This window comes from Leptonotus elevatus, chromosome 5 (assembly GCF_054856555.1).
Source record: "Leptonotus elevatus isolate MCC_2025b chromosome 5, RoL_Lele_1.0, whole genome shotgun sequence".
Classification (NCBI taxonomy): domain Eukaryota; kingdom Metazoa; phylum Chordata; class Actinopteri; order Syngnathiformes; family Syngnathidae; genus Leptonotus; species Leptonotus elevatus.
This window is the reverse complement of record NC_141243.1, coordinates 12,677,567-12,700,050: the sequence shown is the minus strand read 5'-3', so window position 1 is coordinate 12,700,050 and position 22,484 is coordinate 12,677,567. Positions and strand designations below refer to the sequence as shown.

The window sequence follows — 22,484 nt, the reverse complement described above, 5'->3', positions numbered from 1 at the left end:
GGTTGATCACTTTTTTGGATGCGAATTCTCGTCACAGGGTAAGACGTTCTACTAGCATGTCTACAAAGACATCCAAGAATAGGCAACCGTTGTGGAACGACAACTTGAGGCTGTTTAAGGGGCTGTTTCAAAGATGCAGATTACATCAAGATGGCCGTGATCAAGTGCTGCAAAGGACCCTGGAAGAATCCCTCCAGGAGTGCATGAAGGCGTGGCAAAGAAGGCTGTGGTCGACTCTAAAGGGTCATTTGTAGTTTGGATTTGAAATATGTATTTTGTGAACTTTCAGGGATTCATCCCTTGTATTCTGCATGACTTTTCTCACCAGCAACGGTGAAAAAATATCCTGCGGCAAATCCAAGATAAGCATTAAACAAAGTCCAGTTCAAGCCTCTTAGATAACTGTGATTGGGATGTAAGCAGATCTTCACAAACACATCAACAAGCCCGTAAAAAGAACATTCAGTTTTGCCCCGATGTGTCATAACAAGTAGCAAACGATGGTCCATTCCTCATCTAACCACACACACACACACACACACATACATACTCCCGAGAGTCACATTTCTCCAGCAAAAAATTGGAAATACAAAAATATTTTTTTCCACTTAGCCTCATGTCAAGCTACTAAATAAATCTGGCCACTGTCACAATGAGGCTTTCACAGCAAAACTTGTTGGCTCAAAAATACTAACGAGGCTCGCTCATTTGAGCAAGTAATCACCTCCTTGTTGCTCCACACAAACAACAGTAAATACACACGGGGACACACACACTAACACAATAAAGCATGTGGCGAGCTATTAAAAAGGCAATTAGTTTGAGCTCTTTCAGAGACGAGACCATGGGACTTGTATGTTGGATGCAGAAGGAAATCATAGCCTTGGTATGTTTCCACTTGCAAATGAGCACAGTAGATGAGCGCTTCATATGCCGGCCTCACGCTTATTAGTTTCAGTGTTTGAATCGGGAGTTGCTATGTTTTTTCCTTGCTTGTGTGGTTTTTCTCCGTGTACTCCGACTTCCTCCTATGTAGAAACATGCATGTTAGGGTTCAATGAAGACCAGTCTAAAGTCTGAATTGTCCATAAGTGAGAATGTGAGAGTAAATGCCCAGGGCAGGGGTGGCCATCGGGAATTTGGGACATTTTCTGGCTGGTTGTGTTTTGCTGAATTCTTGGAAGGCAGGCCATTATTGTTTTGGTTTACTTCAGCACATGAAAGCCAGATGGGAAGATTACTGTGTCAACTTTGAACATGGTTAATCATGCTTGGCTGGTGTCAAGAGCATAGAGATTAGGAGGCATGAACTCGCATGCATAAATATGTCGGGGCACCGGGGATTGTTTATCTCAAACAGGGAGTACAGCAAACTGTTAGCAGTGGTTGTATTACAGTTATTATCCAGCAAAGACCCATGTGCGTACATGCAAGTGTGATGGCTGGTTGGTTAATTGCATGCAGAAAACAGGTCACACTTTTTGGATGCATTCTGCCCATTACATGTTAGAAGAAGGATTATTTTCATTTGTTCTGTCAAAAAAAATAATCATTGCTGACTCTTTGAAGTATATCATAAGCATCATCTGGGGTCATCAACCATTTTGACTAAATTGAATATATTGTCGAGATTGAATTTGGTCAAAACATGTCAATACTAGCAAACAATGTAGTTGGATTGCTTAGTGATGCTTGTCATGCTAATAATGACAAATTGCATTTAAAAGTACATCATAAATTATCATTTGAGTCCAATTTTATTCCGGTCTGGAAAGAAAAACATTAAAAAAAGAGGTCAATAGATTATGATTGGAAAAAAATATGCAAAATTACAATCAATACACTTAAAATTTATTTGTGTAATCTTTCTAGCGCAATATGGAACAGTATTTAAAATTGTTTTCATAAGCCTACTGAAAGTGAAATACATCTTCAAAATATCAAAACGTTTGCAAATAAATTAGGGATGGGCGAGTCCAAACATCAGGTATCGGTATCAGGCCGATACCTGGGCTTACAGTATTTCAAAAGTGACCATTTTACAATCAGGAACTAGAACATAGCCTTTAATTTAATGCAATTTTAAGGGAAAATGCTATATTGGGAAATATAGGTCCACGACTCACGTTGAGTACTCGTACATGTATTGGTCCGGAAAAAAAGTCGAACATCCTGAAAATAAATCAGGCTCACAAGTATTAATCATGGACCTCCCAATGTGGTTTTCCCAGGAAAATAATATATGTAATATCTTTTTCTGCTCTTCCTCTCCATCACTCACACATATCATTTCACTTGTATTAACCCTTAGCTGGGATAGGCTCCTGCGCCCCTCGCAACCCTTGAAGAGGACAAGCGGTTAAGAAAATGGATGGATGGATAACCCTTTACTTTGCTTGTAGGTCATATGTTATTACAGTATACATGATGTCAGATGATACACGGCCCTGTGATGTCACATGTGCGAGTGTCATTGCTGTTAGCGTGTGTGACGAGAGGAGGATAGTGATTCACTTAACACTCATGGAGCGTCAAGACCGCATTCCCTCATCTTCATTACACCGTAAAGAACATATTATATGACACGCGGGTTTGCATATCAAGACAGCTGACATTCACGCACACACACATGCACGCTACTGATTCCTCTGCTGTCTCGGTGTTCGTTAGTCATCATAGCAAAGTGTGACAGATTCCCTCAAATCTTCTTTTTGAGCTTTTTTTTTTTTTTTAGGTGCCTTTTCATGTGTATGGGATGTCATCACCATCTGTAATGGTTAAAAAAAAAAAATACAACGCACACAAACACACGACAAGTATCGTTGACGTGAGAATATTTGCAGCGACATTACAGTAGAAGGGGAAGAATAAAGTGGCATGCATATTCATGAACGATGCCGCACGAGTCGACTCACTGTGGCTGTCAACTTGTAAAACTACACTTGATGCAGAAGACTTGCCAACATGGAAGCGTCCTCTGAGACGCTGAAGTGGATTCAGCCACAATGTATAATGTGAAGTTTCTCGTGTTTTTGAGCTCACAAGCAGATATTAAGTAGCGGTTCTTAGTTGATGGCAGCACTTTGTTCTTAAGGTGGCGATGTTACCTGAATTTGTATTATTATTTGTTGACAAATTTTGGCGTGATATTATTTTTTTATTTTTTTATTTCTGTATTTTTATAATAATAATAAATATTTGGCTGCTTTTGTTATGGCCATATCTTTCATTACTAAAGCAGTATTTTTTCCTTCATATTTTTTTAATTTTTTGTCATTTTTTTAAACGTTTTCTTTTTTTTTTGTAACTTTTCAGTACACGTTTTGCCAGGTTCGTCATTTTGCTATATCTTTGTCAGCTTTTTTCTGTTTTCTGGGCATATATTTTTTCCTGATTTTTTTCTTTTTTATTGTCCAATTTTTGTCTTCCCCCTTTTTTTGGGTCAGTTTTTTCAGGTTGTCAATTTGTGTCTATTTGTTGCCATTTTTATTTTATTTTTTTACTTTTAAACTAGAGTTTCAAATGTGATATGAACTGAGTTAATTACTCTTTGCCTTTTTTCTCTCTGTTTAGCAAAGGTAGGCATCCATTTTAGAGAGGCGTTTACTTGTCTTAAATACACTTGAGGTTATGAACAGCGCTGCACCGTAGGACCTTTACCAGGTAAAAAGACTATGGAAGACCCCTCTAAAAAAATACAGAAAAAAAACACGTCCAATGAGGAACAAATATGCATTTTATTCAATAATTGATGTGTAAATTAACAATTTACTGCCAACACTGACAGTAAACCAAAAAAGCAATGTAATGTTAATGCACGGCAAGTATTGTGTATGCCACAAGCACAACATTTGAGATCACAATGGAATCATTTATAAACAGCTACAACAACATCAATGCTTCATGGTGACATTTTGTTTACCGTAACAAATTCGCCTGTAGTGTAGCAGAAAATTAAATTTGTTATTTTGTAGAATATCTTTCTACTCCTATCACAGCGTTACCTAAACGCCAATCGTCCCTACAATATTTCTGGTTTTGATAATAATGTTGATTGTTGTTGTTGTTGTTGTTATTATTATTATAAGTAAACCTCATTTCAATTGCAAGCTTTCATATTCCAGACCGTTAAGAAAGGGATAAGATTGAGTGTTGTATTTTACAAATGTTATGTTAGTATTTTAATTTCTGATGCAGTGTGGCTAAACTAATCCCGCCAGAAAAGAAGCTGTTAGCTGGTGTGTGATTTAAATACTGCCAAACTTGCAGAGTTGTCCGACGTACTGTATCTGCCAAAAACGAGGCTACAAATGGGCCGCGGTGCAGAAACAATGACAATACCCATGTAGAATGTAGGCTAATGATCTCCGTGGCTCCTCCACGAGAAAGGATTCAATTATTCAGAACAAAAATAGTTCATTAAAACGTAATTAGAACAAAATAACTTTTGCAAACTAATTTGCCTTACGCAGCCTCAGTTGAAAAAAAAAAAAAAACGGTCTCATTTGCTGGATTCTTTCCAGGAGCAGCAGCAACAGCACAATGGCGGCTTGTCCTTACGCCAGCTGAGTGTCTCAATGTGTGTTTACGCTCTTGAAAATTCTCGAGGAGTTTTTGTTCAAAAAGTTGCTCGGCGTTAATAATTAATTCTGTGATGTGTGGGCGACTTCTTTGCGAATCACTTTTTTGATTTTGCCAAGAGAGTTTGCACTACAGCAGCCAAGTGATGGTCCAAGATGTATCTAGTCATTTGAAGAAAAAAAAAAAACAGGTCCCGAACACACGTCACCATTTTTAACTATTCGGAACCGATTTTTAAAACGTGAAGCACGGGAAAAAATAATTTTCTTACTGCTTGTATAGTATGTGGTTTACGATGTCCAACAGAGCACACCACACGCATAATGAGATCTCCAATCTGATCATCGGGTCCTTGCTGTCTTTGATCGCAAGGGAGGAAACGAGCGAAGATTTAGCATGATTAGCATGATTAGCATCACTATGATGGATATTTACCAGTACAGGCTGCCACATGTGATCTCATTGTATTCGTCATAAAGCAGCATGTGGCTAATTATCCAAGATTGTTTCAAGTCACTGCAAACGTTGTGATCACGAAGCGGCTCAATGTTTAGCGTTTGTGACTGCAACAACAACGTTAGTTCTACTGCATTCTGTGCGCATCTGCTCTTTACAATTTTCCCATTTAAATATCTTATGACAGAAAAATAAATGCCACATGCAGCTCATGCTATACAGCACAATAGTTCTTTCGCACTCATGGGAGTTCATCCTTTGACGCTATTTATAGATTCTTATAGTGCTGGGAAGAATGTTTGCAAAGCGTAATTATATAATTACTGATGCATACTCATAGACATTAAAGTTCTATAGCGAGCGCTGTAAAAAAAATATGGCGGGGAGTAATCTAATCACCTAATTAATGATATAGCGCGGCACAGCGGGTTGAGTGGTTTATAATATTGCAGTGATATGGGGGGGGGGGGGGGGTTAGGTAACCATCAAGAGCTGGGACATCCAGTCATGGAATCGTCCGTGGGGTCTTGTGTTGTTGTTTTTCTTTGTGTTTCGGGCCAAGCCGTAATTTAATTGCTTGCTCTCCTCTGAAAGTAAAAAAAAATAAAATAAAAATGCTCCTTTTTGGATGCTGGCTATTTATTGGATGCCTGCTTTTATCCTCATCCTCTGGTTGACTAATTATTTTGCTTTTTCATCTTTAATAACTGAGCTTTCTCACTTTGTCCTCCTCCATCTTATCATGTACCCTACATGCTCTTCTGCCCTTTTTGGATTTTCGAAGCATTTAGAGCATCTGTCTTTTTGTTGCATTGACTTTTTGTCCTTCATGACGTCACCCTCTTAAAATAATGGCCAAAGTCATACTTTGACATTTTTTTCTTCTTCTCAGGCTGCTGGCCACCTCTGCTAAAATTGTCTATGTCCTTAGTTAAACAGATCATTCAATTCTACCCCTGAAATGAAATTATTATTGCATATAACCGATACTTGGTTTAGTTTTTCATGTTTTATGGAAGAAAAAATATATATTATTAGCGGGTGATGATATTCTCTTGTCGTTCCTCACCTCCTACTAATACTTGACCATCCACTTGTTCATTTTTCTTCTCGCCATCATCCCACTCTCTCTGGGCAATGTCCAGGAAACATTTGCCCAAGCTGGTGGTCAACCATTTTCTTTTGCCTTCATTGCACTCGTGCACCTGTTGGGGTTTTTGTGTCCAAGACCCCCACCATATGGCCTTCCTGAGAAGCCTCTTTAAGATTTCCTGCTCTCGGGGTGACTCTGGCACAGCCCACTTCCTTCAGTTTTTGCATCGTGCCAGTCCAAAGCCCGGGGCTAAAATACTTCACATGCAACAACTCAGACGCTCTAATCAGACTGAAGCCTCAGCAGCAGTAGCAGCTTAAAGAAGACATTTTATGTGTTTTTTTTTCTCACACAATTGAAAACAGTTGTCTGGGGTTTTTCTGGTTTTAACTTTTATCACACCATCTACAGCATGGGTGCCCAACTGTTTTTTTTTTTTAAACGCAAGATCTACTTTTCAAGCAGTTGAGATCTTGAGAGCAAACACCGTTTCCAACCTTTATTAACTCACCTCACAGGCATCACATCCTTCTCTCTCCTGAAAAGACATGATGAAGTGAAAATGCTTTTGTTGTCTTGTCGATTGTTATTGAAATGTGGGAGGGGAGTTGGGAGTCACTGGAAGAAACCCACGCTAGCACAAAATCACAATTACAGCCCAAAACCTGTTGACTGTGAGGCAAACATGGTAACCACTATTCCACCGTTCTGTCCTCCAAATATGTCATCTTTGTATGTTCTGAAACTTCATGGCGGCCTCTCCTTGTGTGTGGTCTCCAGACTGCAGCAGTCTTCCATCAATCCTCCAGCTGTCAGGGTCTGCTCGGCCCTGGCAGCCGCCGGCATTCTTATGCACTGTGTTACATAACCATGAAGAAGAAGAAAAAAATAAGCGGGACAAAATGAAGGGCGGTGGTGGAGAAGGTGTGAGATGAGTGGAGAACAGAGGTCAATGGAGGTAAAAGAAGAAAAACAAGACTGGTATCATGGTCTTGTCCACTCAAAGTACAGTATAATTCATTCGGATGTGGTCATTTATGGCCGACAAGTGTTTTTAATACAATTATTTACTTCTTTTCCTTTCGGCTTTTCCCTTCAGGGGACTAGCTTCATGTCCTCTTTAACTACATCCATACTGTAGTAAAAAAAAAAAAAAAAACCTGCCTTCCCCAACCTGCCTGCAAAAGTCTTGTTACATCATATAAATAAAACTAAAGACAAAGAAAATGTGAACAAGCAAGAAGAGGGAAAACAAAACTAACAAAATAGGGCAAAAAACGGACTAACCTGACACAAATCAGAAAATTGTTACTACGGCATTAGAACGGGTTGGTGAATAATTTATGGTTAGGGTTGCATTGCCACTGCAGGAACATAACTTTGACCTGAACTTGAATTTGCATTTGTACGTCTTTCCTCTGTTCTAGAATGAAAGTGACATCTCACTTTTAGAAAAAAATCAGGCAGATGAGCTAATGAAAGAGAGAGCAAATTTCACGGCAGTGTGATTTTAAAAAGGAGCCAAAATGTGAAACATGACTGTCCAAAGAGCTTTATGGGGAGGATGTTGCCACAGGCTGTTGTCCTCCTAAGGGGGGTGTTTACTGAGGTAAACCAACAAGTTGAAAGCGCATGTGTGTTATGGCCTTGAGACAGCCGGCGCGCTCGCACGCTCGCACGCTCAGCCTTTATTTGATTGCTTGGTGGCAAATGGATGAGGGAGATGTCCTGGATGTCTGCGGGCGTTCACCGACTATTCTAAGCCATTCCCTTTGTTTTCCTCATGTCTTTATATCTGTGTTGTTGCATTGTCATTTAGCCGTGAAAAGTAAAAGAAAGTCCTTTTGTTATGTTTTACCATTAAAACAAGTGAATATCTCCTTCCTTCAAGAAAACAAAATGTATTACACTGTTAGCAGTGTCAAATTTTGCATGGTGGTTACACAAGTGCGGGGAAGCAGGAAGGCGGGATGGAAGGAAGGATTCTCAAAGAATAATTTGTTTTCCAAAAACGGCGTTGAAATATCAAGAATGCAAAATTAGTGAAAGTCTAAAAAGCAGGAAACTAATGCAAGCAAACTGATGAGACGAGGAACACCTGGACAAGACGAGTGGCTGAAGGAGCTCATTGGTAGACATTGGACCGACCTGATGACAGCACACAAAAACCTAATGAAATTGACAAGCCATGGAAAAAATGGATGCAGGGAAAACTCAATACTAATCTCGTCCAAACCAGAGCAACAAAAACACAGATGACAAGCACTCAATTGATTTTGCAGCGTTGTTGATGTTTTAGTTTTTTTTTAGTTTAGAATAATATTTTTTATACATAGAAATAAGAACTTTTCCCTTTTTATCTCAGTAAGCACTCCTTAACTTTTTGGTGTCCAATGTGTTTTTTTGGCCCTCATTACAATTCCGCGCCTCTGTAGGGTATCGAGTCCTGGTGTGTGATTGATGACACTGGTGTTTTGCTGCCACTGTTTCCCCCGGTGTGTCGCATACCACATACAGTTTGTGTTGTTTGAAAGTCATTAAAAGTGCGATGGAAGGCTTTGAGAGTCTTGAGAAACCTTGTCCATTTGCACCCTTAGTAAGCATCATTGTGATTTATCCAGGTCTACTTGTGGACACACACACACGCGCCGTCAATATTAGAGAGGCGTGTACTTGGGAGAGGACACCTGAGTTTGTAAATAAGTCCCCCCCCCCCCCCCCCCCCTCCAGACCGTCTGTTGCTCTCGTCGCGTTTTATCTACATCTTTGATCACCTTCTTACCAATCTGTCATCCCCCTCCTGTCCCTTCCATCCTTTGACTCCATTTGTTTACGCCTCTCTTTTCATTGCGCTTGACCTTTTGCTTTGTCTCCATCTGTCGCAGTCTATTATGCGCGCACACGCACACACACACACACACACGCACAGCGCTTTACCACAGGTTTCACTTTCGAGATCAGGACTGCAGCTTATGTACGCAGCATCTATCCCGGTCTAATTTGTTCCGTAACTTTGTATAAAGCTGAAAAAACTAATGATGCTGTTGTGGTTTTAGCCGAAACAGGAAACTCCTCTTGTAACTCTTAACATCGTTTTTTGTTTCGATTTAGCCCTAATGAAGCTACCCCACATAAACCAAGAGCACGACTTTGTCATATTTCCCTCGGGAGGTTCCAGTGTGCCCCTCCTTGTGAAGGATTGTGCTGCACTTGACTTAACGAGACGAATACGTCAGGAGGAAGTCTTGCTGCGTGCATCCACTCATCAGGGCACATTAGCAATCACCGGACGCTCAATGGCTAGTCCAAAGTGCCTTTGTTCCTCTGCTGTCTATTAGATAATGGACATGAAAAGAAATAGAGAGAGCCGTTCAAGTAAGGAAGTAGTCCGGGGTCACTTCAAGGAAACGGATACCCTCCAGCTGGAGAACTGCATTTCTTCCATTAACTCTATAGTTAGCTGCTAAGCCATATGTTAAACAACTGGCAAGTTGTGTGTTAATAACCATTGGATACTATAAAACCGTTTTTGGCATGATTTTTGTGCTTTGTTTGCTGGAATAGGCACAAACAGCTGGACACATACTGACACTGTCCTTGTCTTTAACTTGGGACGGTGCATAATTTGGTGTTTGCTGCTAGGAATTAAAAAAATAGACTAATTTTTGTCACATCAGGTAATTGTTGTTTAAAATATGTTAGTTGCTACAGAAATGTTTTGCATTCACTTAAGAACAAAAACCCAGATTTTCTGAAACATTTCTTAGGGGACTTTTTCATTTTTTTATTTTCTGTTTTTCGGATATTTTTTTATGTTATACTGCATATGTTTTCTGTCATAAAAAATATTCAGAAAATAAGGGGTGGGGTGGTGCTTGTGGAGGACAGAAATAAAATTACTCCGAAAAACAGAAGCTGGTGCACTGTTTTACGGGAAAAAAAATTCATTTATTTTTTTTGAGTAATTTTTCCTCCTGTTCTACTGAATGCCCCTCCCCCCTTCCCCCTCATTTTTCGGAATATTTTTTAGAACTGAAAACAAAATCTGAAAAACAGAATTAAAAATAAAATTCCACAAAAAACAGGAGCAGGAACAGGAGTTTTTTTTTTTCTTCAAGTGAATACAATACGCTTCCTTCCTAACAAAAACAAAATAAAGACTTAGGTTGTCTTTATGTCTCCTTGCATATTCTTTAATGTCACTGTTTATCTAGCAAACACAGTGCAATATATGCCGCTTAACGCTATGCTTTGTGAAGTCAAGAAGAATCAAACCCAAAACTTCATTAACTAAAAATATATATATACCACATTAAAGCCATGCTGTTTGACATCATATTTTACTGTAACAGGATCTATGAATTTGGAAATACTAACTTAAAAAGTCTTGAAAAGGTAAGGAGCCTACTCGATATGTTGTATTCTTACACATTATATTTCCACATTTGAGAAATAACACAAATTCTGTGAAATAGGCATTACGTTTTATTTAAACGTATTAAATTGGTCTTAAAAAGTATTTAAAAAAAATTCCCTGTAAATGTTAATGGAATTACCAATTAACACCTGGTCACAAGCTGTTGCAGGATTATTTCTTAACTAGACATCAGTACACACTCTACATAGCACCTAAAGCTCTGTCAAGAGTTTATAATTGAACCGTGTGAATGCAAAATAAGAGTGCACACTGTTGCCATCTGTTCTGGCGTAAACAGGGCAGACATGAAGTTAAAGTTACATTCGTATTTACATCTACAAATTAAAATAAAATTGAGTGCAAGAATTCTGCCTCTCCAGTTTTGACACTTGCCATTGTCCAACTGTAAGACTGACTGTGTCTCAGAATGACGCAGAGGAACACTTAAAGTTCCATTCCAAGTTCCAGAGGTCGCCATTGTAGAGAGACGTCACATTGAAGTCGGTCGGTGAAGTCAGGCTACCTTTTTTTGCCGACTTTGCAAATGTCACATTATGTTTTCCACGGTAAATTCACATTAAACATTCACATTATGTCCAAAATTGACTTTTTAATGGCACGTAAACATTTGTTTTACAGATCAGCGGTATTTCAATTCATTTCAATGTACAAAATTCACAGAACAAATTGAACTCTCTGGTTACCACTGTATCTAATCTTGGTTAGATTAGAATTGTTGCAGCGTCGTGTGCGAGGGAGGCGAGAGGGAGGGCGGCCGTGAAGAGCTGCATTTCGTAAGGGAGAGGCGCGCAGTGGAGTGTGAAAGGAGAACAGGTGGCTTCTGTTTCTGCCATCCAGCTTTATTTGCCGTCCTCCCCGCCGCGTCCAGGGAGATGGTTTGATGGCGGCGCTTTGCGGCGTCGTGCAAACCTTGCGTTGCCGAGTTCACGTGCGCGCGTACGCGCGGGAGCGTGAGTGTGCGTTCTTTCACGAGCAGGGTTCCGCTTGGTTTAGAAACAATTAGAACAAGCTGCAGGAGCCCAGAGAGCCCTGGTTCTCCAAATGTCACCCAATTAACAGTCGACGGCAAACACGCGAGCAGCACGCTCCCTCTCGCTCTAATTGTTGCGCCGCTCGTCGGGAGTCGCTGGCTTAACACCTTAACTCATCGCAACTCAAGAAGAAGACATGTTCAAAAAATTGTACTGAATGAATGAATGAATGGCTCTTTATTGTCATTGCACATGCACAGAGTAGGGATAGCCTGATTATCTGCGCCGATATGTATCATTTTAACGAATATCGGCATCAGCCTTTTTTAAAGAATCATACGGCTGAGAATAGGTCATTTAAAACGGTGTTCACTTCGGTGAACTAGTTATTACAATTTTCATTCACCTTTCTAAAAGATGCTGCTGACCCTGGGAACGCTCTGCACCTTCTGTTTTTTGTTTGAAATTAAACTTAAGACCAAGTAAAAACTTAACATTTGGTATATTTATAAATTTAGGGAAACTTTATTTACCGTGGAAAACAAAGAGTTAGCTATTAAGTTTTTATTTAACTTTTTTAAGATATGCCAATGATTTAGGGAGGTCCCTCATCCATCCATCCATGTGAGAGGAAACCGGAGTACCCGGAGAGAACCCACGCAAGCACATGCAAACTCCACCCAGGAAGGCCGAAGCCCGGACTCCGTCTCGCGTCCTCTGCACTGGGAGGCGGACGTGCTAGCCAGCCATCCACCATGCCGCGTCCCTGAACCTTTTGTTAAAGATTTAAAATAAAGATGCCTATTGACCAAGATTTTTTTTAAACTCCGATATTTTTCCTAAGAAGAAGGGAAGACAAGACGCAAGGGAGGGGAAGAAGAAAAAAAAGAAGACAAGCCTGTCTGATCTTGAGTGTTAAGCTTGTGACTCTGAGTGGGCTTCAATTAGCCACATTAGCAATTCTTCAAGATGAGTCGCCAGCAGCTCCTCGGTGGCCATTTTGTTAACTCACTCACTGCCATTGACGGTTATAAACGTCAAAAATTCATTTGAACTATTTCTATTAGTTAAAAAAAAAAAATCCCCACTTTTGTTAACAAGAGTATGAAAACATCAACGAATCCAACCACCTTGCGATTGAGTTCACGCGTTGCATGAGTCTTATTGCGTTTTTGTGATCTGTTTGTGACATGGTGAAGCAGCATGTGGCTCAAAGTCCTTTTCCGTGTAATTTCAAACAATCGTGTGTCAGGAAATCCATTTGTAACATCCGTTTCCTTTGGTTGTTGTTTTTCTCAGGCCAACCACAATCCAGGGCGGTGGTCAGGACCAGGCAGCAGCAGCAGCAGCAGCAGCAGCAGCAGCCTGCCCCTAAAGGAGCGAAGAGCATTGCAGGCCGTGGGTGCACCGTCCCCTCCGCCGCGCGCAGGGGACCTCGCTAATGTCCCCCATCACCTGCCAGCTCCTTGTTCCGCCATCGAGGAGAATCACTGCCACTCCCCTGCCCACGCCCTGAACACCGCCACCCAGCCTCACCTTCCCCACACGATGCCGGAGAGACCCGAGTCCTCCTCTGAGTCCCTCGGAGGAAGCTTAACATCCCGCAAAGGGGAGCATCACCACCCGAGCCTCATCCCACGCGCGGTGGGCGCCTCCTCCTCCTCCAGCCTGGCCAGCAGGGGTAGCGTCTCTTCGACGGGCCTCCCGTCCCCCCCCACCCCCGCATCCGCCTCCTCCTCTTCCTCCTCCTCCTCTTCCTCGCCCTTCACGGGACGCCTGGGGCAACCGCCCCGGGGCCCGCTGTCCCTGCACAGCTACTCTCGTAAAAATGTCTTCCTCCAGCACTCCCTGCACAGCGCCGAGCTCCAGGCGCTCACACAGACAGACACTTGATCGCAAGCGGACATTTTGTTTGCTCCCTTCTCAAATAAGAACAAGAAAAGCCGTGCACATGTAAAAAGAAAAAGAAAAAAGAAAGACAAAAAATTCACTTAACACACACAGACATACAAAGGCACTCGCAGGTGCTGTTAAAGTCAAAAAAAGAATACGAGAAACAGAGCAGAAATTTAGCCAACACAACCACGTATGTCACTTCGCTGACATTTTGTTCATGCACGCACACACACTTAAAGGCACTCACTCACAGGTGGTCTTTTGAAAAACGCAAAAGAAAACATGAAACGCCGGCGAAAACCACCGAAAGACAACCACGCAACAGACCTGGATGAAACTTCTGACATTTTGTTCATCTATTCTCTCAAACACATACGCTCACATACACACAAACACATACACACACACACACACACACACACACACACACACCATGTGTCAGAGCTCCCACGTGGTGTCATGCCGACAGTTTAGATGTGCTTACGCCCACGGCTGCACACTACCAAGCACACACACACACACAACCAGTCATCCTCATAGATGGCTAACAGGAAACAGGATGAACCTCAACCTGAAATGGTGTTTGTTATTTTTGAATGTTTTTTTTTTTTTTTTTAATCCTTTAATTTATTTGATTCTTTTTGCTGCTGGTTGCACTGGGGACTGATTGTCACATGTGCTTTGCAGGGATACTCGCCGATGCCGTTGTCTCACGTTGCCAAAATGTATGCATCACTTCCTGAACACCCTCCATCCATCCATCCATCCTTCCCTCCTTTTTTCCTTCCATCCAGCGTATGCAGGGTGGCGGGGACACTTAAAGGGACACCTAACAGGTGAGCGTCATGAGCCGGTTAACGAAGCCTGCGGCTAAGTTTTTTCAAGAAGGGAACTTAACGTGCGCATATTAATGTTCCAAAGTACCGTTGACAGAGAAGACCGATTGTTTGTGTTTGAAAGAGCCGCACAAACTCAAGTTGGTCCGTCCTAGCCAAGCTTTGTTGCACGGACTGATGAAGCCTTCTCGGATGAAAGGCAAATTGTCTTTTAAGACATTCCAGCTGCGATTGATTCAACGCCCTTTTGAATTTGATCCTACAAATGCCGATCATTGACAAAGAGGCGGTTCGAGGTTACATACTCACACAACGTAGTTTGTGCATTGACATAAGAATACGTGATCACAGGATGCTCAATGACCGCAGTGCTTACTGGTTTTCATTGGATTGTTTTGTTTGTGGCCTAAAAGTGTTTTGAATATAGTTTTTTTTTTTTACTGTAATTATGACGTTACTGTTATGCCCTAGTACGTCTGTGTCACATTCCGTCTGTGTCAACAGAAACAAAACTGGCAAAAATGAAAACAAAATCAGGATCAAGATCACTGATTAAACCAAGACCATAAAAAAAAAGGCAAAAGATGACAAAATATATATATAAAAATCTGGCAAAAAGGCAGATAAGCCTGATTTTAAATTTTTTTGTTTTCCACCCATTACAATTTATTATAATGATCATTTTAGTGCTGGGTTAGCGTTCTAACTTGTGTACAAATTGGGGTTACATAATCGTGTTTGATTGCGTATTGGCCCCTCAGAGGATTTAACCAAAATAATCCCTGATGGGGAAAAAGATTCACCACTTCGTTTTATAATTTACTCCCGCACTACTCTTGTAAAATCAATATGTCACAAATTATACACAAAATTCAAAACTCCTAAAAGCATAAGGTTTAAAAAATAAAATAAAACAATTGCTCTTTATTTGTAATCAATGGGCAGGCAGCATGGTGGTATAGAGGCTATCATGTCTGCTTCACAATTCTGGAGTTCTGGGTTTAAATCTTGCATGTTATCCCAGTGTTTGTGTGCTTTTGCTACAGTTTACGCCCCCCAATTACAAGAAATATGCACGTTACTTTAATTGAAGACTAAATTTTTATTTGATGTGCATGTTCATGATGGTTTGTCTATACAGTATGTGCCCTGTGATTGGCTGGCAATCAATCCAAAGTGTACCACGTCTTTCGCCCCACAGTCAGCTGGAGTACATTAACCTGCAACCTGAATGAGAATAAGCGGTATAGAAAGTGGATGAAATATATAAAGACGTTTGTGTACACTGGACATGTCAAAACATTTACAGAAAGCTAAACAAACATCAAGTTCTCAAAAAGAGGTTACTGAAAACTGTCTGAAAAAATGTCCATGCATCCCCTCATTGGTGTGTACTTTATCAGTAAAAATGGAACCAACAAATTGGCCAAACTGCTTGGAGAGAAAAAACTAACAAAACAAAAACCGTTGGGGTTTAGCCATCTTTAATGATCTTAAAATGATTAACTCGCTTTGTCATTAGAATTAAAGCAGAGCTGTTTTACTGGTAAGAATATTAAAATGTTGCTTAACTCATTTGCTCCCAAAAACATATAAAAATGTTCTATTTTAAATATGGCCATGGTCCCAAAAACGTCTTTATACGTTTTAGAGCACACAGAAGGCTTTGATGCAGCCTCTGACCTGATGAGGTCGCTTAAAGCAAAGGTAGTTGTTACAAAAAACGGCCAGCGGGGGTGGCAGCAGAGTATAAGAGATCAGCTAGGGCCATGTTGCCACAATCAAAAGTTTGTGAATAATGATGAAGCTTAGCTATATTCTAATGCTAATTGCTGCAAAACAGATACAAATTTACTTTTTTTTCCTGATGAAAGAAGAGACTCTAATCTTTCTTTTGGAGGTCCCATTTTTATAGCAATAAAACACAATATTGTGTAGGCCTTGCAAAATCTGTCAAATTCCAGTAAAACAGCCGGGAGCGAAGAGGGTTGCTTCAGTGAAAATGGCTGGGAGTGAATGAGTTAAGTACAAAATGCATGTAGAGTTAATGCAGGTTTTATGACGGCAACAGTTTGACCGAGGAACTTTTGATTTGTATTTGTATTATTTCCTATGGGTAAAGTGTTTCCAAAAAATGAACAAATGAGGTTCAGATTGGTCACAGTGGTTCCACTTTTTTAGCGATATAGCATATTAATGCAAGTTTTGTGCTTTTCTAATACGGCAAAAGCTAATCAGGTTTTTGAAAGAGGTCACATCCAATTGTTTTGTCTCTAACTTAAAACCTCGTTAGTATGGATCCATTTTTACATTAAAAGTCCAAGTAAAAGGTTACACAAGGCATTGTTGTTGCCAGCCATTTTGGCTCGACTTTGTATTTATTGCTGCTGGGTGCCAGAGACCCCCTCCCCCCTCCCTCACTCCCCTCCCCTCAAACCTTTCCTCTGACTTCATTCACCTCAGCCACTCAACTTTATTTAAACATACAATGTTGACATTCCATCTCATTGAAGACTCAAGAAGCTACATTTCTAATGGTGGGAATATTCTTTTTATTTTTCTATTATTGCCTTATTTATGTTTACCACCGTAGAAAACACGATGAACAATCATGTGGTGGAAAGGACAGTAATAACTATAATGTTGATATTATGAAAGAATCAAAAGTAATATATTATTTTAGCTTTTCAAATGTGAATGTTTTTCCCTGTTTATTTTTGTTCTGGAATCACTATTTGAATTGTAAATGACTGTACATATGATTCTAATGTGAAGGTGTAAACAAACACATCCGTCCACAAACTAGTTAGGAGTAGACAACGCCATTAAAAAAACAAGAAACGGAACAATCATTGCGAAGAAGAAAAATAGTAATAGCTTGTATGTACTCGCACTTGTGAAGGCCTTTGCACTTTAGCTCAGTGCGACCTCAAAACCCTCAAATCATTAAAACATACAATTCAAAAGTTTGGAAATGTGTGCTTTGAAGACTGTCAAACAATTCTTTGTACCTGTAAATTTGATACCTTTGTGTAAAGTCTTCTTTTTACCCACCTCCGAAATGACACCCCATTCAATTCAGTAGAGTCAAGCTGGTTTCAAATTATGCCCCATTTGGAAGGAAAGCATGTTCTTAGGCTTAGTACCAAAAAGCCATCCCACAGCAGTGTGTGGTATACTTGATTCCCATTTGTTTTTTCCATTTGAAATGAGTTCTATTTGTAAGCACTACTCAGTTCAATGACTTGCTTGTCACACACTGCTGTGGGATGACATGTGTCTGTTTCTATCACATTGCTGTGACCAACATGCACTGCACAAACACCGTCCCACAGCATTGAATGAATACAACTGCCGTTCCACAGGAGCGTGTGACCACCGTCACATACTGTAATTGTCATGTTACATTGTTGGAAAACTGCTGAAAAATTGATGTTTGTGGGATAAGTAGCACTGTGTCATCCCACAGCAGTATGTGACAAGCAAGACATACTCAGTTGGCATGTCATACTTTTGAAAAGCCTGTTTATTCCCTTTTAATGCTTTGCCCTGTTTGTATGGAACACACATTTGTGGGTTGAGCGGCACAATTTACTATGTGGTCACACACACTGTTGTGGGATGGCACATGTGTTGCATTCATCTTACAAATGCATTATTTGTACAAATGGGCCACTGTTTCCAAGAGAAAGCTTTTCAATGGTGACGCAAGACACGAGTATGTGGTGTTGGTCACACACTGCTGTGGGACAACAGTTGTACTGCTTGTTCAGAAGCAATGGAGTTTGTCCTGCTGATCACACACTTCATCATTTTAAAGTGAGATATAGGTTTTTTTTTGTTTGTTTTGTTTTTCTGAAGGGGCTGTGGGATGAGCATCATAAATGCCATTCCACAGAAGTGTGTGACCAACATGGTATCCGCAACATTGCACGTTTATAGTCATGAAGGATGCTTAAAACACAGATCTCCAAAGCTTTTGTTGTATGTTTATTTAAGCTGCTTAATTCCAGTTGAGGTTGAATTATGAGTCTTTTATTTCTATACTGTATCTTTGACCAAACATATGTGATGCACACGTCTGTTTAATATCATTTTGAATTGCTGCAGAATGATCAGGATGAATTAGTTATGTTGTATTTTGGGACTCGTTTTTGGCACCATCAATATTTTATCACAGGATTTTTTGCTCCGCTGTCTCTGTTCTTATGAATATTTAAAGCCATTAAATCAATGAAAACACTTGAACTGATTTGACTTTCATACTTGTATGCTGTTTTTTAAAAAAATGATTGTGGTTATTTTTACATCATGTTGGTTATGACGGCACATCAATAAATGTGATTTACCTGCAGAGTAACCTTGAAGCGTCAGTCCAGTCGAGATGGACGGCGGGATTAATTTGACTGCGTCCGTCCTGTCTGCTGCTGTGATGTCCTGCAGCGGATGGACACTACATTGGGTACACCCGATATTCACAGCTCATCAGCAAACTGCAGAAGCCTGATAACCAACCTGATCATTTGAATCAGGTTCAGACATGCAGAATAGGGGCACGTCCTATTAATACAGATGTTCTATAAGTTCTCCTGCATTGATTTAGAAGGGTCCAACACTGTCGCATCAATTTCCTTGACTTGTTTTTGAAGGACCAACACGTTTGTGCGAAGCCGCCAGACTTCTCGGTCCGAAAAGTGCCTCGGCTTTCGTCTCGTGCGCGATGACAAGCGTGCGTCCCTCAGGGCGTCAAAGGTAGTGTATGTCTGTGTGTGCGCGTGCATCACAACTTTCCATTTATTTGCCTCTCCATTCCACTTGGCTACGCAGGCTGGCTGCAAGCCGAACCAGTTGTGTCACTGTGACACCTGAGCAATGTGTGTGTGTGTTTGTCACACACACACACACACACACACACACGCGTACACACACACCCCCCCACACACACACACACGCTGTCACTGAGGCATTTCTGTGAATCACTGTGGATGTTTTTGCTCCATTAACTTTAGTGTCCTGCCATCCATATCGTGTCATTATTCCTTCATTTGTCCCTTTTTGTTTCCCATACCAACTGCATTTTTTCAAAAAGCTACATGCCATCACATCATATTGAATATATATATATATATAAATGTATATATATATATATATATGTGTGTGTGTATGTAATCTCTGTCATCACATACACACAATGTAAACTTTTTTCTTATTTACATGTACAGTTCGCCTTGAGATCCGAGTGACTTTACTGTCTTTATGGTTTTGAGATATGAGCAAATTTTTTCGCTCTGACTTGCAAACTTGTGGTCTGAGCGCCGTACCATATGGTGGCAGGTGACTTAACTCCACAACAAGCGAGTGGCAGTTTGGCAGATGATATAATAAGTAAATATTCTTCCAAATGAGGCTTCAAGCTGCTTATTGCCGCTAAGTTTAACGTTACTATATCAAACTAAAAACAACATTTAAGAGATTACACATGTATCTAAAGAAGCCACATAGCCTCTGTTACCTGAATTTTAACATGAAATGGAAAAATCCTCGCAGGCTTTCTTTTTTTTTTCTTTTGCATTGATGTTGCTATGCTGTTACCCTTTAATCAACAAATATCTGAACACAAATGGTGCTGCAACTCGTAGAGCGACGGCATAGCAATACTCATAGGCATATATTCTTTATCCTCTGCAATTAACAACTTAATACTACTACCATACTTGAAAAGACGTGAGGAGCTGAGCCTCCAGAACGGTACGTCTGAAAGTGTGACAAATTATTCAATTTTCACTTGTATTTAATCATGTTGTATGTTTTCAACAAATAATATATCAGAGTGCTATTTCTCTTATTTTTGCTCTCTAATTTTTATGGGGAAGATGGTACAGATTAGATTAGATTAATTGCCTTCCCATTCATTTCTATAGGGAACAATGATTTGAGATATGAGCGGTTTGAGTTGCAAGCAGGGTCAAGGAATGAATAAATATAAAAAATAAAGGCACCACTAACCAAAATTGCAAAGTACTGAAGTCACAAGTCACAATTTGGCAAATGTCCTATTTTTTCAAAAATCTCTACTTTCGGTCAGTCCACACGTTGTGGGTGTCATTTTTACAAATCATTGACCAATCTAAAGTGCTGAAAGTGGCTTGTCCTCTTTGACGACGCTATGTTAATGTTTGAACAAATGGCAATTTTGAAGGCACAAGGTTTTGGCTCGACGCCAGCGGCATGCAAACATATTGCTCAGTACGTTCACATACGCAGGATGTCAATTTTCTATTCGCATACATTAGATGTGTTCTATAAATAACTGTCCATCCACAAAAACATCATTTATCCAACTGTCAAATTCTGTTTCTTTTTATCGACGTTTGGTTACCACGTGAAATATCAGGATGCACCTGAAATCAACTGATCAATTCTCTTGTAAATTTAATTTCATCTGAAAGCGCAATATCCCGATTTTTTTTTTGTTGTAGTAACTTTTGCCTATTTGATGTTTTGCTGAATTTGTTTTTTTTGTTATCGTTATTCGCTAAATGTCACCTATTCACTGTTTTTGTGCGCAACCTTGGTGTAAAAAAAAAAATTGTTAAAGTGAATTTTGGAGATTCATTTAGACAACGGTAGCATTTCTTGCGTTCTCAATAGGCAATTCTAAACTTTTTCCTGCGAGAGGGCTCTGCCCCTTTCCTTGTCCAGTGTATAAAATGATGCGTGGGTTGCCATGTTGGTGCCCTCTCCCTGCTCTCATCCCTCACTTCACATGAACACACAACACATTTTTGCTGACATTTTAGCCCGGGCATTTCTCCGCGTTGGAGGCGTCGTCATGCAACACGCGCGCGGTGCTCGCGTGGCCCCACTCGGTGTGTCTCTGTACTCGACGAAGCAAAAAATCAAGACAAATTTATTCCTGTGCAAGAAGCAGATGGTTCCGAACGACATTGACAATGAACTGCACCGTTCGGCCCACTCACCATCTCCGCTCTTGTCCTCCAAAACACACGAAAACGTCATAATGGGCCTTTTGGGGGCTGCCCAGAGGAAAGTGGCGCACTTTAATTCAGCCACCATTCTCTCTCTCTCTCCGTCTCTCTCTCTCTCTCTCTCTCTCTCTCTCTCTCTCTCTCTCTCTCTCTCTCTCTCTCTCTCTCTCTCTCTCTCTCTCTCTCTCTCTCTCTCTCTCTCCTCTCCTGCCTATTTATCTATTCCGCTCATCCCCTCAGCTCTCTCTCCGCTCTAATCCCTCGCTTGGCACATCCGGAACCGTCAATGCGCAGTCCAGCTGAGATTTGACTTACTTTGCCACCACTTCTAATCTGTAAACAAGACAGATGTTGTCACACTGACATACAGTGGGATTCACAAGTGTGACACGCGTGCTTTGATGCTGCAAAACATCGATAAACAGCGTGGAATTTGATACCGAGACCCGCTTTGGCGTGGCCTGCATTTGCAAACAAGACTTTCTTTGCCCACCGGTCATTATTTTTGCGTTAGAGGCCTTTTGCTCCAGCAGGTGGTGCTAAAAACTGTCATCAAAATAAGTCGTCTCATCAACTGTGTTATATTTGATACAGAGTCATTTGGGGATTGCATGTTTAAAATTTCCATAATCTGTTAAATGCTGTTTTTGGAGTCATTTTCTGCGACCTTATTCTTATATATTTTTTTATATATTTCTTTATTTTTTTATTATACATTTTTAATAAAAAAAAACTTTTTTTTGTCAAGTTTCCCTTGTCACAGGTAATATTAATGGTGAAAAAAGGTTTTGATATGATTTGGCTTGGTTTGGTTTTTTTCTGTCCTTAAAAACATTTGCACAGGGGTGTGTAGACTTATTATAATAGAGCATGATTTTATGAGTTGGCTTACACGCTGAACCCAAGTAACGACTTCACTCGATTTTTGTTTCTGCAGGAACTTGGAACTTAAAAGTTAAGACTTGAATCGCGCACATACAGCAGGTAGGTGACTAACTCGCACCTCTGCTATTTACAAACATTGGCAGGACGATGTCGTGAAAACATCACAAATTTAATAGGCTGCGCTGGGACTACGGATGCAGGCCTTGCTTTAACTTCGGTCACAAAATGGCGGAGGCTCGTGGGAAAGGGGGGTTGCGGCAGTTCGGTGGAGGAAGTACAGCAGTGACAGAAGCCTCATTTGCTGCATGATTATTGACTGGCCTGTTGCGACTGAGAGAG

General features: G+C 40.5%; 1 protein-coding gene across 4 annotated transcripts in view; it reads left to right on the top strand.

The window, feature by feature from the left end:
- Positions 1-18,519, top strand: part of ccser1 (coiled-coil serine-rich protein 1) — a 116,299-nt gene extending 97,780 nt beyond the window's left edge. For 2 of the 4 annotated variants that reach the window (XM_086076167.1, XM_086076166.1), the window contains exon 11: positions 12,839-18,519. In XM_086076167.1, the coding sequence (XP_085932293.1) occupies positions 12,839-13,432 (594 nt within the window). In that variant the 3' untranslated portion in view covers positions 13,433-18,519. The remainder of the gene's footprint in view (positions 1-12,838) is intronic. The other 2 variants (XM_086076168.1, XM_086076169.1) reach the window with 2 other exon arrangements.
- Positions 18,520-22,484: the final 3,965 nt, after the last annotated feature.